The sequence below is a fragment of the Rhinopithecus bieti genome, unplaced genomic scaffold (assembly GCF_001698545.2).
Source record: "Rhinopithecus bieti isolate Rb0 unplaced genomic scaffold, ASM169854v2 scaffold_5273, whole genome shotgun sequence".
Taxonomy (NCBI): Eukaryota; Metazoa; Chordata; class Mammalia; order Primates; family Cercopithecidae; genus Rhinopithecus; species Rhinopithecus bieti.
The window spans coordinates 756,557-771,010 of record NW_016805057.1 but is presented as its reverse complement, the minus strand read 5'-3'; the positions used below and the strand labels follow the sequence as shown (position 1 = coordinate 771,010).

At 44.7% G+C, this 14,454-nt stretch overlaps 1 protein-coding gene across 1 annotated transcript in view; it reads right to left on the bottom strand.

Annotated features, from left to right (window-relative positions):
• Positions 1-14,454, bottom strand: part of ERICH6B (glutamate rich 6B) — a 70,822-nt gene that overhangs the window by 41,992 nt on the left and 14,376 nt on the right. Inside the window, exons 3-5 of the mRNA XM_017870973.1 lie at positions 9,197-9,897; positions 3,832-3,880; positions 258-424 (exon numbers count right to left, since the gene is read on the bottom strand). Of these exons, the coding sequence (XP_017726462.1) occupies positions 258-424; positions 3,832-3,880; positions 9,197-9,839 (859 nt within the window). The 5' untranslated portion in view covers positions 9,840-9,897. The remainder of the gene's footprint in view (positions 1-257; positions 425-3,831; positions 3,881-9,196; positions 9,898-14,454) is intronic.

Below are 14,454 nucleotides of genomic sequence, written 5' to 3'. Positions count from 1 at the left end.
TTGTTTCAGCACTTTGCTGATGCTCTTTCTCTGAGGGGGGTTGGGGATGGGAGGAAATGGGAAGCAAGGCTAGGAGAGGAGTTAACAACTTACCCAAAATGAGACCTCAGAGGGCAACGGAAACACTAGGATATCATTAGCGTGAGAGGTAATACTCAAGCCACAATATTTCACACGCACAAAATGCTGCAAGACCATTACTCCCCCAGCCCACAGAGCCCGGCCGGGCCTCGCTGACAGAGCTCAGCTTTCCTCACCGGCAGTTCTGCCATAGTGCCAGTCCGTTTGACTGGCCTGGCTCCTGTACAATATCGGAAGCGACTCAGAAGACTCTGTGGCAGATTCAGAGATGGGAGAAGGGGTCATGGAAGTCAACGGGACAGTCAAGAAGTTAGTCACTTGAGAGGGGCCAGCATCTGGGCTCCTGCCAGAGGGGAGAACAGGAAGGTCAACTTCCAGACAGGGGCCAGGTTAGGAACCCCTCCTAAGGCACGCTAGGGGTTGAAGGGGTGCTCTTGACATCCAGACTCAGGTGATGGACGTCTCGAGGTTTGAAGAGATGAGCTGTGAATCATGAAAAATAGGCCAGTGTATCACTCTGGGCAGCAGAGCCACGCATTGCCACTACTGCTTCACTAAACCATGAGAGGATCTGTGGCTGCCTTCAAAGGCCACTGGGCCAGGTGGTCATAACTGACAGATGTTCCAGAACATTCTTCTTCTTTCCTGGCTCACAACCCTGCTTATTCTGGTGCCTCTCCCTGCCTCACAGTTGTTTTGGGCAGAGTGGAAAAGATACTGAATAGATGCTGCAGCAGTTTAAAATTAAGCACTGGGGTCTGTCCCTGCAATCGGCTCACCACAAACACCACCACCATTAAGAAGGCTTTCCAAAGGGCCTCAGGGCAGGGCACTGGGTGTGAGGTGCAGGCTCCACTACCTGGCAGCTTAGGATCAAGATGAATGACCCTGACACACCAACCCACACTGTGTTCTTTCTCAGGAGTCTCTGGCTTTTAACTAGGGGCAAGAAATTAATTCAAATGAATGAGAGGGGTCTTTGGGGTGTTTTGGTCCTGGAGTTATTTCATGTCAACTTACTCAGTTGGCAGAGATGGGCACAAGAAAAAAATCCCCAACATATAAATAGGTGGTGACTATGGTTGGTAGAAAAGGCATAGACTTTGGTGTCAGCTCTTGACACTTGAGCTTAAATGTTGGCTCTTGCAACATAGTGGAGGCACTTGGGGTAAGTTACTTGTTTGCTGTTACTCTTGCAGAGGAAGTAAGTTAGGCCGGTCCCCATCTGCACCAGGGAACTCAGTGTAGGGGCGGGGAGTGGGTTAAGGGCTGGAGTCTGGGTAAGGGCTTAGGCAAAGAGGTGGAGGGAGAGAGCAGAGGCTGTTTGTTCTAGCAGGTGGGTGCCCTGGGAAGGCTCCCTTCAGGGTCTATAGGAGTTATAGGCAGATCTTGCAGGTGCCTCTGAGGGACAAGTAGGGGAGCTTGGGTCTGTGCCAGCCCTGCAGGCTGGGGCTGAGCAGCTATGTTCTGAGGACACACCATCAAGAAGGGGCCCCTGGGTAAGTGGCCAGATGTTTGGGTCCTAGGTCAGGTGACCGCAGGGATTAAGAACAGGTGGATGCAGGTGAGTTCCTTAGGTCCATGGCAACTCTTGTCCTGCTCCAGGCCCCAAGGCCAGGTGAGTAGACTCTCCAGGGCCTCAGTTTCTTTATCCTTCTAGCGAGATGATAACTGTCATACCTCACTCACCTGGTGCCCACTGGGACCACAGAAATGATGCCAGTTCTCATGAAAGGACTTAGAAAAGTCAAATCTGCCAAACAAACTTAGAGAGTTATCTCATAATATTGGCTTCTCTGGTCATTTCCACTATCAAGTACATTTCCCCCCATACACTCTCTGTTGTGACTGCTCCAGGCTGGATCATCGCAGGGCCTTCTGAGGTTCCTGCCAGGGCTCACCTCCCAGGAAGCAGAACCGGGTTCCAGTCACCTGGGCTGAACACTAGCCCCATGTTCCATTGCGATGGAGAGGACACAGGGTGGAGACATTGGATCCTGGATTCTGGGGAGTTGGACTGCTCGAGGCCTGCTTCTGTGGTGCTTTAGCGAGGGGAGGGCCTGGCATGTGCCTGGAGGACCTTCAGTAAATGGGGAAGTGAGAGAGGGAGCCGCTCCAGGCCTGGGGTGGCTGATAGTCTTTCTGTTTATAAGGGACACATGACACGCTTGATCTGTACCTGCTATCCTTCCCCAACCCTTGTCTCTCACACATGTGCACATGTGAATGTAACACTTACTGCCTAAAGGAGTCTGTGGAAGGTTTGGGTTCTCAGCTTTCTCATGTGAAGAATATCCTGGGCCTCTCTGAGAACTTGGAGGTCCAGATCTGGCCCCTGGGGACCCAAGCCTGATGTGGACACCAGGAAGGCCCCCCAGGGCCTCTCTGATCCTCATAGCTCTCCATGGGAACCCATTGGAAATCCCCTCAGCTGAAATATGAACAAAGGGTTGGCTGGGTGTGTGTGTTTGGAATAAAGCTGACCAGGAATCCTGACTCTTGTTCAGGGTGTGCTAAGTTTTCTACCTGGTGGTTCATGGGGTGCAGAATGGAGGATGACACGGATCTGCGGCACTTACTGAGAGTATGCTGTCTGCTGGCCACTGTTCAGCCTCCTGCTCAGTAAATATACATTTCATCCTCACCAAAACCCCGTGAGGCTGGAACTCTTCCTCTCCCCATTTTACAGATGAAGAAACTGAGGTACAAGGAGATTAAGTGGCTGCCTGGGTGGAGGAGCTGAGTTTCAAACCCAGGCAGTCTGGCTCCAAAGCCCCAGTTCTCAATATCTTTAAGGTGGTCACATCACTGTCGGGCCCCTTCACTGTGTCTGGCCACATTGCTTCACTTGCTTTGAGTGTCAGCGATTGGGGTGAACAGGGGCTTTTGGAAAGCCACTCCCTCGTTTGTGCATCACCTGCAGTGGAGTTACCTGTCAGAGGCCTTGCAGCGTCCCTGGAGGTGTGCAGAGGGGAATAGAGCTGGAGTGGGGCTGTCTCGCCGGGTCAAGGGACAGCCCTGCATGGGAGCCCTGTGCCCTCAAGTTGTAACGTATGGGTCCCCTACTTGGCAAAACTGGGATTTCATTCCTGCTTCTCGCCGTAACTAAACTGGCCCTGTGCTTTTCTTAGATCTAGTGGAGATAAATTATCCTTTGGGGAGAAAGTGTAGGGGACAAGACAAAGAGCCAAGGACAAGGCTTGTGGACCCTGCAGCTGGGCATGTAGCAGGCCCAGCGTATTCCACAGAGGCACACTTATTCCACAGATACTTCATTGACCGAATAGTGTGTGCCAAGTCCTGTCACAGGATTTTAATGAGTATTCACTGAATGAGAATTCAGGCCTTGGAAATATGCCTAAACCTATTCTCTTCCTGGACAGACTGCACCTTCCCTTGGGGGCATTCATTCATCTGCTTCCCTGACAGCACTGCTTGCGAGCCCTTTGCAGTCTCTCCTGGTTGAGACCTTCTCCCCAGGCTCAGACAACCTCTTTCTGACAACCTCTTTCTGCCCCTTTCATCTCTAGTGGTTCTGAGCACCCAGGACTCTGATCTTGGGACCCACCCCTCCCCTGTGAGTGACTGTGTGGCAGAGGCAAGCAGGGTTGTAACTTCTGGGAGCCCCAGTAAACTTCTCCTTCCTCCCCTACTCCATGCCATGCCCCGTCTTGGGTTCTCCAAGGGCTGCTGAAGCGTTGTCCCTAAGCAGGAGTTTCCACCTGATTTATCCCAAAAGAAAACTATTACCTTGCATCACGAAGAAGCATAGTTTGTGATGAATAACTTGCCTTGGGTTCTATTGGAAAAAAGAATAAAAAACAATATTGGCAAAAAAGCATCTTTCTATTTAAAAACGTGTTGTTAAGTACGTGGAGAGGGCCCTCATTATAGAGATTTTCTATTTTTACTTTTCTTTAGTAGTGTCTCTTAATGGTTTCCTTTAAAAATTAGTAGGTTGAAATTTTATAAAATTAGTGAGAACTCAAGAAGATACTTTTCAGGCAATCATGGATTTTGGAAATTCGAGTTTGCTTTGCTTATCTCTATGGTTATCCCAGAAGCCTCCCTCTGTCTCGGGATGAAGGACGTCTGTCCAGCAGAGGTGACTGAGGTACAGGGCATATATGTATTTTAAGAATTAATTTTAATTTTAGAGGACCTGCTTGTGTCCCCGTAATCACCTGATTGTTTGCCTTGAGTGATATGGCATCAAGAATTTCTTGTGCACTTGGGATAAAGATAAAATATGCCACCAATTCTGATAATACAAAATGGCAACAGGGGAAGCAATAGAGAAACAAGAACCAGAACATTTGCATTGGAAAAGGAAATGTGAACACTTCCACTTATCCATAGCTTACCCATGCAACAAAATAGTATTGAGGAATATCCCTTGGTTATTAAAATGATGTCTCTAACAATTAAGCAACATGGGCAAATGGTGAAGTTATAATACTAAGTTACAAAAGTAAAATACTACCTTGCATAGACAGCATGTTTAAAACAGTAAAAACCAAACCACACAACAAGGACCATCACTATCACAAATGCAAACAATGGCGGCAAAGAGACAGAATTCAAATCACTTAAGTGTGAATTAGCTTTATTTATATTTGAATGTTCACAGGTTGGGGATGTCTTTCTACTCTTTACTTTTCAAATTTTCATTTTTTAAAGAAAGGAACAAGAAGATTTTTTTTTTGATGTCCCTTTTCTAAAATTAAAATAGGTACACAACTTATTAAAAAGCAGAAACAAAGCATGAAAGGAGGAAGGAAGGGAGGAAAGGAGGAGAAGCCACTAGAAGAGGAGAGAAAGTCTGGGAGCCTGTCCTGGCCGTTCTAATGATTTTCTGGGACCTTGGGGTAGTCACATACCCTCTTTCTAGCTCCAAGTTGCTCATCTGTGAAATGGGCAGGAAGAGAAAATGGTTGGGACAATTAAAGGAGATAGAGATTGTGAAATAGACAATATGCACCCTATGCCATCAGACTATGTTCCCTAACTTTCACTGGGACAACACACATACAGAAAATAATTCTGTTCTTTTGGGAGCACAATGGAGGCCTTGGCAACTGGCTGTGGGCCTCAGCATCCCCCTGTCCCCCAGTGGTTGACTCAAGGTCACAGAGGTGAATGTCCTTGCATGAAAAGTTGGCTGGCTTTCTCATCTCTGCCTTGTTAGTGTCTCTTGCACCTTTCTTCTGAAATTTCCAGAATTGCTAGGTTCCCTGTTGGAAATAGTAGTTGGGACACCAGCTCTCAACTGGAAATGGCAACTGAATTACAGCATTTAGGCCAGACAGCATTTGGAGCTGCTGAGGAAGAGCTAGCAGGGTAAAGAAAATAAAATTCGATGCATTATGTATATCAAAAGATGAGGCAAAAACATGATGAATCAAAATCAATGTACTGTGACATCTCTATAGCATTATTTGCCACAAGGCAGAATTTATCATTAGGAATGTCTTGGGTACTAAAAAAACTAAAAAGGGTCTCATTGTGGGGTGGTTTCACTCTACAGTATGTTCTATGGCAGCAGGAGAGCAATGTAGCCTGGAGACTCATCTAGCACCTCTCTTCTTGTAAGATTAGAAGAGTATTTTATACTTACAATTGCATGGTACAGGGGAGTTTCAAAGCAGTTTCAGATATGTTACTTCATTTACTTATTGCAACCCACTGTGAGAAAGGTGTTTTTGCACATGGGGAAACTGAAACCTAGAGATGATAAGTGACATGCCCAAGCTCTAGGCCTCACTGTGTGCTCGGTTTTCTGATTTGGACACCACAGCACTCACACCCATGTCGTGCATCCAAAATCTGAACTCCCCCAGGAGGCCAATCAGATGCAATTAACCAATTCTTCACTGGCAGTTGATGCTACATTTATATTCAAGTTGCTCACCTAATTTTACTGGATTTCCCCATAAACTTTGGGAGGAATCAACCCTTTAAGGAAGAGAGGTGGGTGGAGGTTGTTAGTCTGATGTAACCTGATTTGTCTAGGGCTGTGGGAGTCTCCAAAGTTGACCGGCCTGTAGGGTGGATGAATGGAAGGTGTAGATCCCTCCCACAGCCTGGTTCATTGTGTCTCATCTTTTGGTTATGTCCATTTCACAAAGCAGGTAATGTGGCTAGGGGTGTGTGGCCAGTCACAAGTCAATGGCAAGGGAATAATAATACATCATGTAATATAATAATACTTACAATGGCCAACACTTTCTTAGGCCTAAAATGCTATGTGCCTGGCATATCTCTTAATGATTTACCTAATTAAATCGCTTTAATCCTCCCACACATCCTATGAGGTAGGGCTAATGCTGTTCCTGTTTACAATGAAGACAACCAAGGCATGGAGAGGTTAAGTCACTTGCCCAAGCTCATGCAACTAGTGAGAGGGAGAGAGCTGGCTTTCAAACCTAGGCAGTCAAGCTCCTGAGAGAAAGGAAAATGTGCTCTTCATGACAGACTCCTATCTGCTATTAAGTAGATAAGTAAATGGCACTCAGGCACCCCCTTCACTGTCTGCTCCTGTGGCAGACATCACTAGTTGATCACAGCACTCTTTGCTGCTGAGCCCAGACAAGGCCTTAGAATTCTTCTCAATGTCGTTTTCCACTAACCTCTAGTAGTTAATGCATCAGCATGAGAGATGAGCCCATTTGTCATATCTAGGGCTCATTTTATAGATGCCAATTAATTGATAAGGTTTAAAAGAATTTGTGTGCACCCATGTATATGTGCATGTGACTGGCTCTAGGAAGTGAATATGATCACTTGATTCAATTTACATGTACTGAGCATCTGCTATAGGTGAGGAAGGCACTCTTGTTAGTCACTGAGGTTTAACACAAGGGTAAACGAAGTTATATCTTAAGGGTATTAAGAGAATATTCTAATACAAATATTGATATATATTTTTTGAAAAGTTAACAAATTCCTTGTAAATTTTTTCTTAACCTGTTTTGTACAATCTGTCTTGAAATCCTAGAATTTCATAAACCAAGACATTCTTTCATGAGCCTTGAAAGGCATTTCAGCATCTCCCTAGTGTTTCTTCAGTGCCTCTCCAATTTTTGTTAGCAGGACATTTATTTTCAAAGTGTTTGCTTTATACACAGTTCCATTCGCTTGACAGCATTGTGTTTGTCCTACTCTAGTGGGTAATATATTTACTAAGATCCAGCACATAGAGGGGACATGTTAAGAATGCTTGATTCATACCGTGCAAGAGAAAAAGCCCTGAATGCTATTTTTCAGTATTAGAATTACATTTGATACTTGAACAGCAGGGATATTAGGATTCCAAGAGAGAACTTAATGGTAGAGGCACACAGAAAAGAGAGTTTCCCAGCAATAGCGGAATTACCTCTCTAATGCAACAACTAAATTTCCGGGAGGGGAGTAGGAATCAAGGATGGTACATCTGATTTGATGGAGAGGGATATAACAGTAAAATGCCTGTGTGGCTGCTGATAACACCCAGCTTTTAGGATGTAGGTTGAGTGTAATCAGATTTTTAGGAATTTAAAAATTCAGGTTGCCTAGGATGCGTGCAGTTGGTAGCAGAACCAGAAAATAGAAAAATAGTTTAGTTCTACTTATAGGCCAGAAAAATAGTTTAGTTCTACTTATAGGCCAGCATGAAGATGATGTAGGTGACCTGAACCTTAACATTTCTGTACCTAGTTGAATATGGCCATGCAGTCACAACATCAAGAGAAGACACTGCAGGGACATATGAGCAAAAGCACATTAATCACTGCCAGCAAACAGCACAAGGAGGCTGCTGCCAAATAGTAAAACCCAACATGAGGAAATGCTGCCAGTTGCTGAAACAGTGTTGAAAAAACTTTAGCCCTTGGATGAGAAAAATCACTCTAAAGTCAAATACTTACCCCCAGACTAAAATGATTCCTTTAAGGGGGATGAATGGGTATCCTGAGAAGCATACCAGTGTCTGTTGACCTAGCAACTGAGTGTAGGAACGTATTACAGGAAATAGAGATCTCTGATAAAACAGTTCAGCAAAATGCCATTTTAAAAAAGGAACAAAACATTGGAAGCAATAAATGGTCAATAATAGAAGATTGATTAAAAATATTATAGCTTATCAACACAATACAATGCGATGCAGTCATTAAAATGATTAGAAAGCTTAATATATTAAATGTACATAATATTAAATGTATTCATATATGTATAGTGTTTATAATATTTATATAAATATATAAATAAGTGTATCTTTAAAAGCAGGTTACAAACACAAAATAAAGCTTGATCCTTTTACAAAAGGGGTGTGTATATGTGTATATATATGTGTATATAAATACATGTATGTGTGTGTGTACATATATAGAATAAGTCTGGGGAAGATATAATCACAAGTGTGGAAAGTGATTATCAAATCTGATAGTCAAGTGGTGGTGATTTTTGCTTTCTTTCTGCTTATATATAGTTTCTTTCTTTCTTCTCTCTCTCTCTCTCTCTTTTTTTTTTTTTTTTTTTTTTTTTTTTCCCCCCCCCCCCCTTTTTTTTTTTTTTTTTTTTTTTTTTTTTTTTTTTTTAAGAGACGAGCATTCTGTCACCCAGGCTGCTCAAAATCCTGAGCTCAAGTGATCCTCCCATCTCAGCCTCCTGAGTAGCTGGGATCACAGGTGTGTGCCACCACACCTGACTAAATTTTAAAATTTTTTTGTAGAGATGAGGTGTTGCTATGTTGCCCAGGCTGGTCTCAAACTTCTGGCTTCACACAATCCTCTCGCCTTGGCCTCCCAAACTGCTGGGATTGCAGGTGTGAGCCACTGCTCCTCGCCTGCTTATATATAGTTTCTAAAGCATCTGCAATGAATATGTATTGCTTGTGTAATATGAAAAAGGAAAGATACAAATAACAATTATTATTATAAACAGATGGTTTATGTTTATGAAGTCTTCCTGCCTGCTTTGTTGGTGCAGTGCTTTGGGGCAAGGCTATTATATTATAGTTGTGAGCAGAACTTGGTCAGTAAATGAGTCTTCCTACCTGTCAGCACCATGGATATGGTTGACAATTTGTGCTCTGGCTCTGTCTCAGGTTTGTGCTTTTTTCCTGGGCATCCTGGTAAACTAGAGCTACCATCCTTTGGGAGGCCCTCCTCCAGATACTCATCCCCTTCCAGATACTCTTCTTCATCCAGACCTTCTTTCCCTTTCAGATACTTTTCCTGCCATAGATGCTCTCCCTCCTCCAGATACTCACCTTCTTTCAGATACTTTTTATACACATTTTTTCCATCCAGATTCTCTTCCTCCTCCAGAGCTTCTTCCTCCTCCAGAATCTCTTCCTTTTCCAGAGCCTTTTCCTCTTCTAGATACCATTCCTTCCCCAGATACTCTTCCTCCTCCAGATACCCTTTCTTCCCCAGATAATCTTCCTCCTCAATATACTCTTCCTCCTCCAGATACTCTTCCTTCCCCAGATACTCTTCCTCCTCCAGATGCTCTTCCTTCCCCAGATGCTCTTCCTCCTTCAAGTATTCTTCCTTCACCAGATTCTCTTCCTCTTCCGGGTCCTCTTCCTCCTCCAGATACTCTTCGTCCTCCTGAGACTCTCCCTCTGAAGAAAATGGAGATTCATCCTGTAGGCTTTCCTCATCTAGTTCTACTTCAGTATCCTCTTTCTCTGAAGGTAAGGTCTGTGTGGAACATTGGGGAGTTGTGGGAGGGTGAGGAGGTGATGCTCCTGATAACTGATTATTTTCAGCAGACATGCTGGGGAGGTCGTAGGTGGTGAACTCCTTCTGCAGCAGCCAACGTCACTTTATCATCCTGTATCCAAGAAAGGAATAAAATCCTATTAACCAGTAATAGCAACTGCATATTGATTTAAACCCATTTTTGTTCACTTATTTCATTCAGTAGTGTTTGGAGGGTTCTTTAAGTATGCAGATCAGTACCTAGTGGCCAGTGAAAAAGGCACAAGAAGAGGGAATGGAGGCTTACCCTCAACGAGCTGGGTGGGGAGACCACACCTGAAGGCCAGGCCTTTGAAATTGCTGCACAATATGAAGTCAACGGGGAGGGCTGGAAAGCAATCATTGTTTAGTGGTGCTATTGCTAGAGAAGATTTTTATTTTTCATTAAGTATTTATTGCCACAATAAATAAGACCGAGACTGTCTTCCAGGAGCTTGAAATCTGGGGAGAAAGGAGTCACAAAAAACAGATTTCTAAACACAAGTGACCAACACAATGGAAGGGTTCCCACAGCGTGGGATGGACACAGTGGCTGGGGTTTCTGGTCAGTTAAGGCCCCTGTGGTCAGAAGTCTGTGGGGTATGTCCTCATGGCTACCACATGCACTGTCAGTCCTGCCCGCAGCACCATCTGCCCTCAGCTCACCAGGCAAATGCTACATATGTTTTAACACTGAGCATCTTGACTCCTCCATGAAGACTTCCAGACTCCCTCTTCTGCTCCATCCATGCCTTCTTTTTTTTTTAATTAAAGTAACTATTTTGCTATATGAAATTGTTAGCACATTTGTCCTTCCAACAGTATAAGCTCCTTAAAGGTGGGTGGGGTCAGTGTCATTCTTTTTTGAAAATAGATTTTGAGTTCTTCCACTCCCCCTCCTCTCCACTGTGGCCCACTGTGATTCCCCATGGTGAACACGCCATCTCTAGACTGAATTACTGGTTTTCCTGAGACCCCTGCCACTGCTCTGCTAGTCACTTGCTGCAAAGAGTGTTCTTGTAAAAATATAAATCAAATCAGGATTTCCTTTGCTTAAAATCTCCCAGTGGCTTTCTGTTGTGCTTAGAATATGATGCCAACTTCGTTCCATGCCTGCCTGTCTTTCTGGCCTTATCTATCCCCATCCTTCCTCCCCTGCCCCCACCCTGTTACTCTCTTTTACAGCACTTATCACTGTGTCTAATTATGTGTCCATTTCTGTGTGTTCTTGTTCAATTTTTCTCTTCCACTAGGTGTAAATGTCTCAATGATAGTGACCTTCTATAACCCATTCCCCACTGTATCTCTGATGGTTAGCTTGGAGCCTGGTGCATAATAGATGTCCAGTAAACATATGGCCAGTGGCTGAATGAAGGACCAAGAAGAGGCGGCTCTATAGCAGTGCACCCTGAAGGTTTAAAAATGACATTTATTCTGCGCAACAGGACAGACTGAAGAGGCAACTGGTCCAGAATCCTTCTGCTTGCTCTAGGGACTTAAGAGATACATATCTTGGCATGCCTGTTTCAGGTTGTCTGAGTGGGAAACTGTTCTAGGGAACCAGCCAGCTGAGACCACCACGATCAATTTTAGCAAATGCAGCATGATGTCCAAGATGGAGGGTGTGAGGGACAAGGCCATTTATCATGGGCAAATGGCACATTTACCTACCCACATCACTGTTGGAGCCCTTGGATTGCTGGATTCTGATAGGGTTAGCCTGGGGCAGGGAACACAGAAGTGCACTGTCCAGATCCCCTTTTCAAAGAAGGACTTGCTGCCCAGCGGTGAGAAGTGTGGTCAACAGGTGGCCCCAGCTGCCAGCTCCTTCAGGATGTGCCTCAGTTGCAGATTCCCTTTCTGGTAGTGATGCCCTTCTTGGGACAGCCTGTATCTGAGCACCAGGCAAGGTGGAGGAAGAAAGGCTACCAGGCAGAGCACCTCTGAGAGGCCATATTCACCCCAGAGCTCTCCGGCAGGCTGACCAAGGCTCACCAAGCCAGTTCCACAAGTGCCATCTCCATCTGGGCCAGGCCTGCTTCCTCTCCCTTTTTCCTCCAGGGGTTGACCCCAAGAAACGTTTTGTATCTCAACAGTTGCATCTCAGCAGTTTGCATTTTACAGTCTATTTCCAGAGAACCTACCTTGTGATAGCTTCACAAAATGTAACTCTGGGAAATAACTGACTGAAAGAGTTGGTGGAGAGAAAAACAAGGCCTCACTGGGAGCCTGATCGCTTAAAAGGTCAGTGGTTGAGGGTAGGGAGTAACTGGATCTGCCTGGGGCAGGGAAAGCTGGTCGTGCTGAGAGGTGACAAAGATGGTAGCAGTAAAGGGGAAGCCCGTGCATGGAGAGTTTTAAAACCCATCATGAAGCATTTTGTGTTGGGTGGCATCAAAAGAGAAAATTGCAACAAATTTAGTTATTAATTGAATTGGCTTTTATTCATGATTCATGAATAGAACCATTCTACAAACAGAATAAGAGCTCCCACCAGGCAGTAGCAAAACAGCGGACTCTGTGAGGTGGGAACACAGAAACAGAGCAATAAACAAAAGTGGATTGGCTAACATCGGGTTACTTCAGATTACTTTTTTTGGTAAGGGTTAAAGCAGAGAGAGGACTTGCTTATTATTCTCACTCAGGTAGACTGGAATCTCCTGTTTTCAGGAAAATTGTACTGTTTTGGGATCTATCTGTTTCCTTACAGTTTCACTTTGATTATATGTCACTTAGCATGAGTGACTCCATTCTGGTTTTTGGTCTTGTCTACTGGGACCTAGTGCAGGGGCCTAGTCCAAATTGATAGCTTCCCATAAGTTTTGCTTCACAGTGGTGATGGCGAAAGTGTTGGGATTAAAGCAACTCTGGAGCAAGAGGATTCCCGTGGCCATTTGCTAGACAGTTAAGAAGCAGCGGGGAATGGAAGCTGTGCCTGCAGTTGACTTGCCCTTTTATTCTTCATTTCATGGCTCTGTGGTATATGAATACGTTTTCAGGTAGGCTGCCTCCAGTGCTTTTTGGAGGAGACAAGGTATAAATAATACATGAGCTGATGGTGGAGGACACTGTCTTTGGGGCAAAGGGTGAGCTCCGGAAAGCTTTGGGACCCACCCACAGCGATGTCTGCAGAAGCCTCTTCCATTGTAAAGGAGGCCCCTTCAGCTTTATTCACCTAAAACCTCAACACACACCTACTATTGCCGTCCACTTCTAATTCCCATTGGCTCCTGCTGCCTTGCCCTAAGACAGAGCTGGGATGGCGAGAGCAATTGAAGGGTGGTGACAAGGATTCTTTGCTTGACCAAACTCCAGTCAGGCTCCTGAACCTTCTCCCAGACCCATCTGAGCACTTCCTTGTAAAATCCAGTTTCATTTTATTTATTTTGTAAAAATTTAGGGGGTACCAGTGTAATTTTGTTACATTCATAGGTTGTGTGGTAAAGGCAGGGTTTTAGGGTCTCCAACACCCAAATAACATACATTGTACTTGTTAAGTAATTTCTTGCTGTAATAATTTCTCACCATCCTCTCCTCTCCTACTCCCTCACTCTTTTGAGTCTCCATCGTCTATTTTTTTTTTTTTTCTTTTGAGATAGAGTCTTGCTCTGTCGCCCAGGCTGGGGTGCAGTGGCGTGGTCTCAGCTCACTGCAAGCTCCGCCTCCCGTGTTCACACCATTCTCCTGCCTCAGCCTCCTGAGTAGCTGGGACTACAGGCACCCGCCACCATATCCAGCTACTTTTTTCTATTTTTAGTAGAGATGGGGTTTCACTGTGTTAGCCAGGATGGTCTCAAACTCCTGACCTTGTGATCCACCTGCCTCGGCTCCCGAAGGGCTTGGATTACAGGTGTGAGCCACTGCGCCCAGCTGAGTCTCCATTGTGTATTATTCCACACTCTATGCCTACTCAGAAGTGAGAGCATGTGGTGTTTGTCTTTCTGTGACTGACTTATTTCACTTAAAATAATGACCTCCAGTTCCATCCATGTTGTTGTGGAAGACATGATTTTATTCTTTTATGACTGCACAGTCTTCTATTTTGTATATATGCCACATTTTCGTTGATCATCTGTTGGTGGACATTAGGTTGATTCCATATCTTTGCTATTGTGAATAGTGCTATGATAAACATACAGGTGCAGGTATCTTTTTGATGTAATGATTTCTTTTCCTCTGGGTTGATACCCAGGAGTGGAATTGCTGGATAAAATTGTAGTTCTATGAAGTCCAGTTTTAGCAAGAAACCTGCTAAGTCAGTTTAGCAAGAACCCCTTCCCATCCTCCATATCTGACCATCCTTGTTACCTGATCAAATTTCTCATCCTCCCCATGCCCCAGGCCCGCCTTCCTCAAGAATCCTGTTAGGCTGGCCTAGCCTGAATCTCCCTTATCCCGTTTCTTGTGAGTTTCCCGTCTACCTTGATGATGTCTTGATGTTTCCTCTGAGTTAATTTCCTATCCATTGTTTCCCCCTACTCTGCTCCTTGGCTGTAAATTTCCATTTGCCCATGCTGTATTCAGAATTGAGTCCAGTTCTATACTGGGATCTCTTTTCTCCTATTGCAATAGTTTCTGAGTAAAATATATTTTTACTGTGGGGCATGGTGGTGCACACTGGTAGTACCAGCTACTTGGGAGGCTGAAGCGG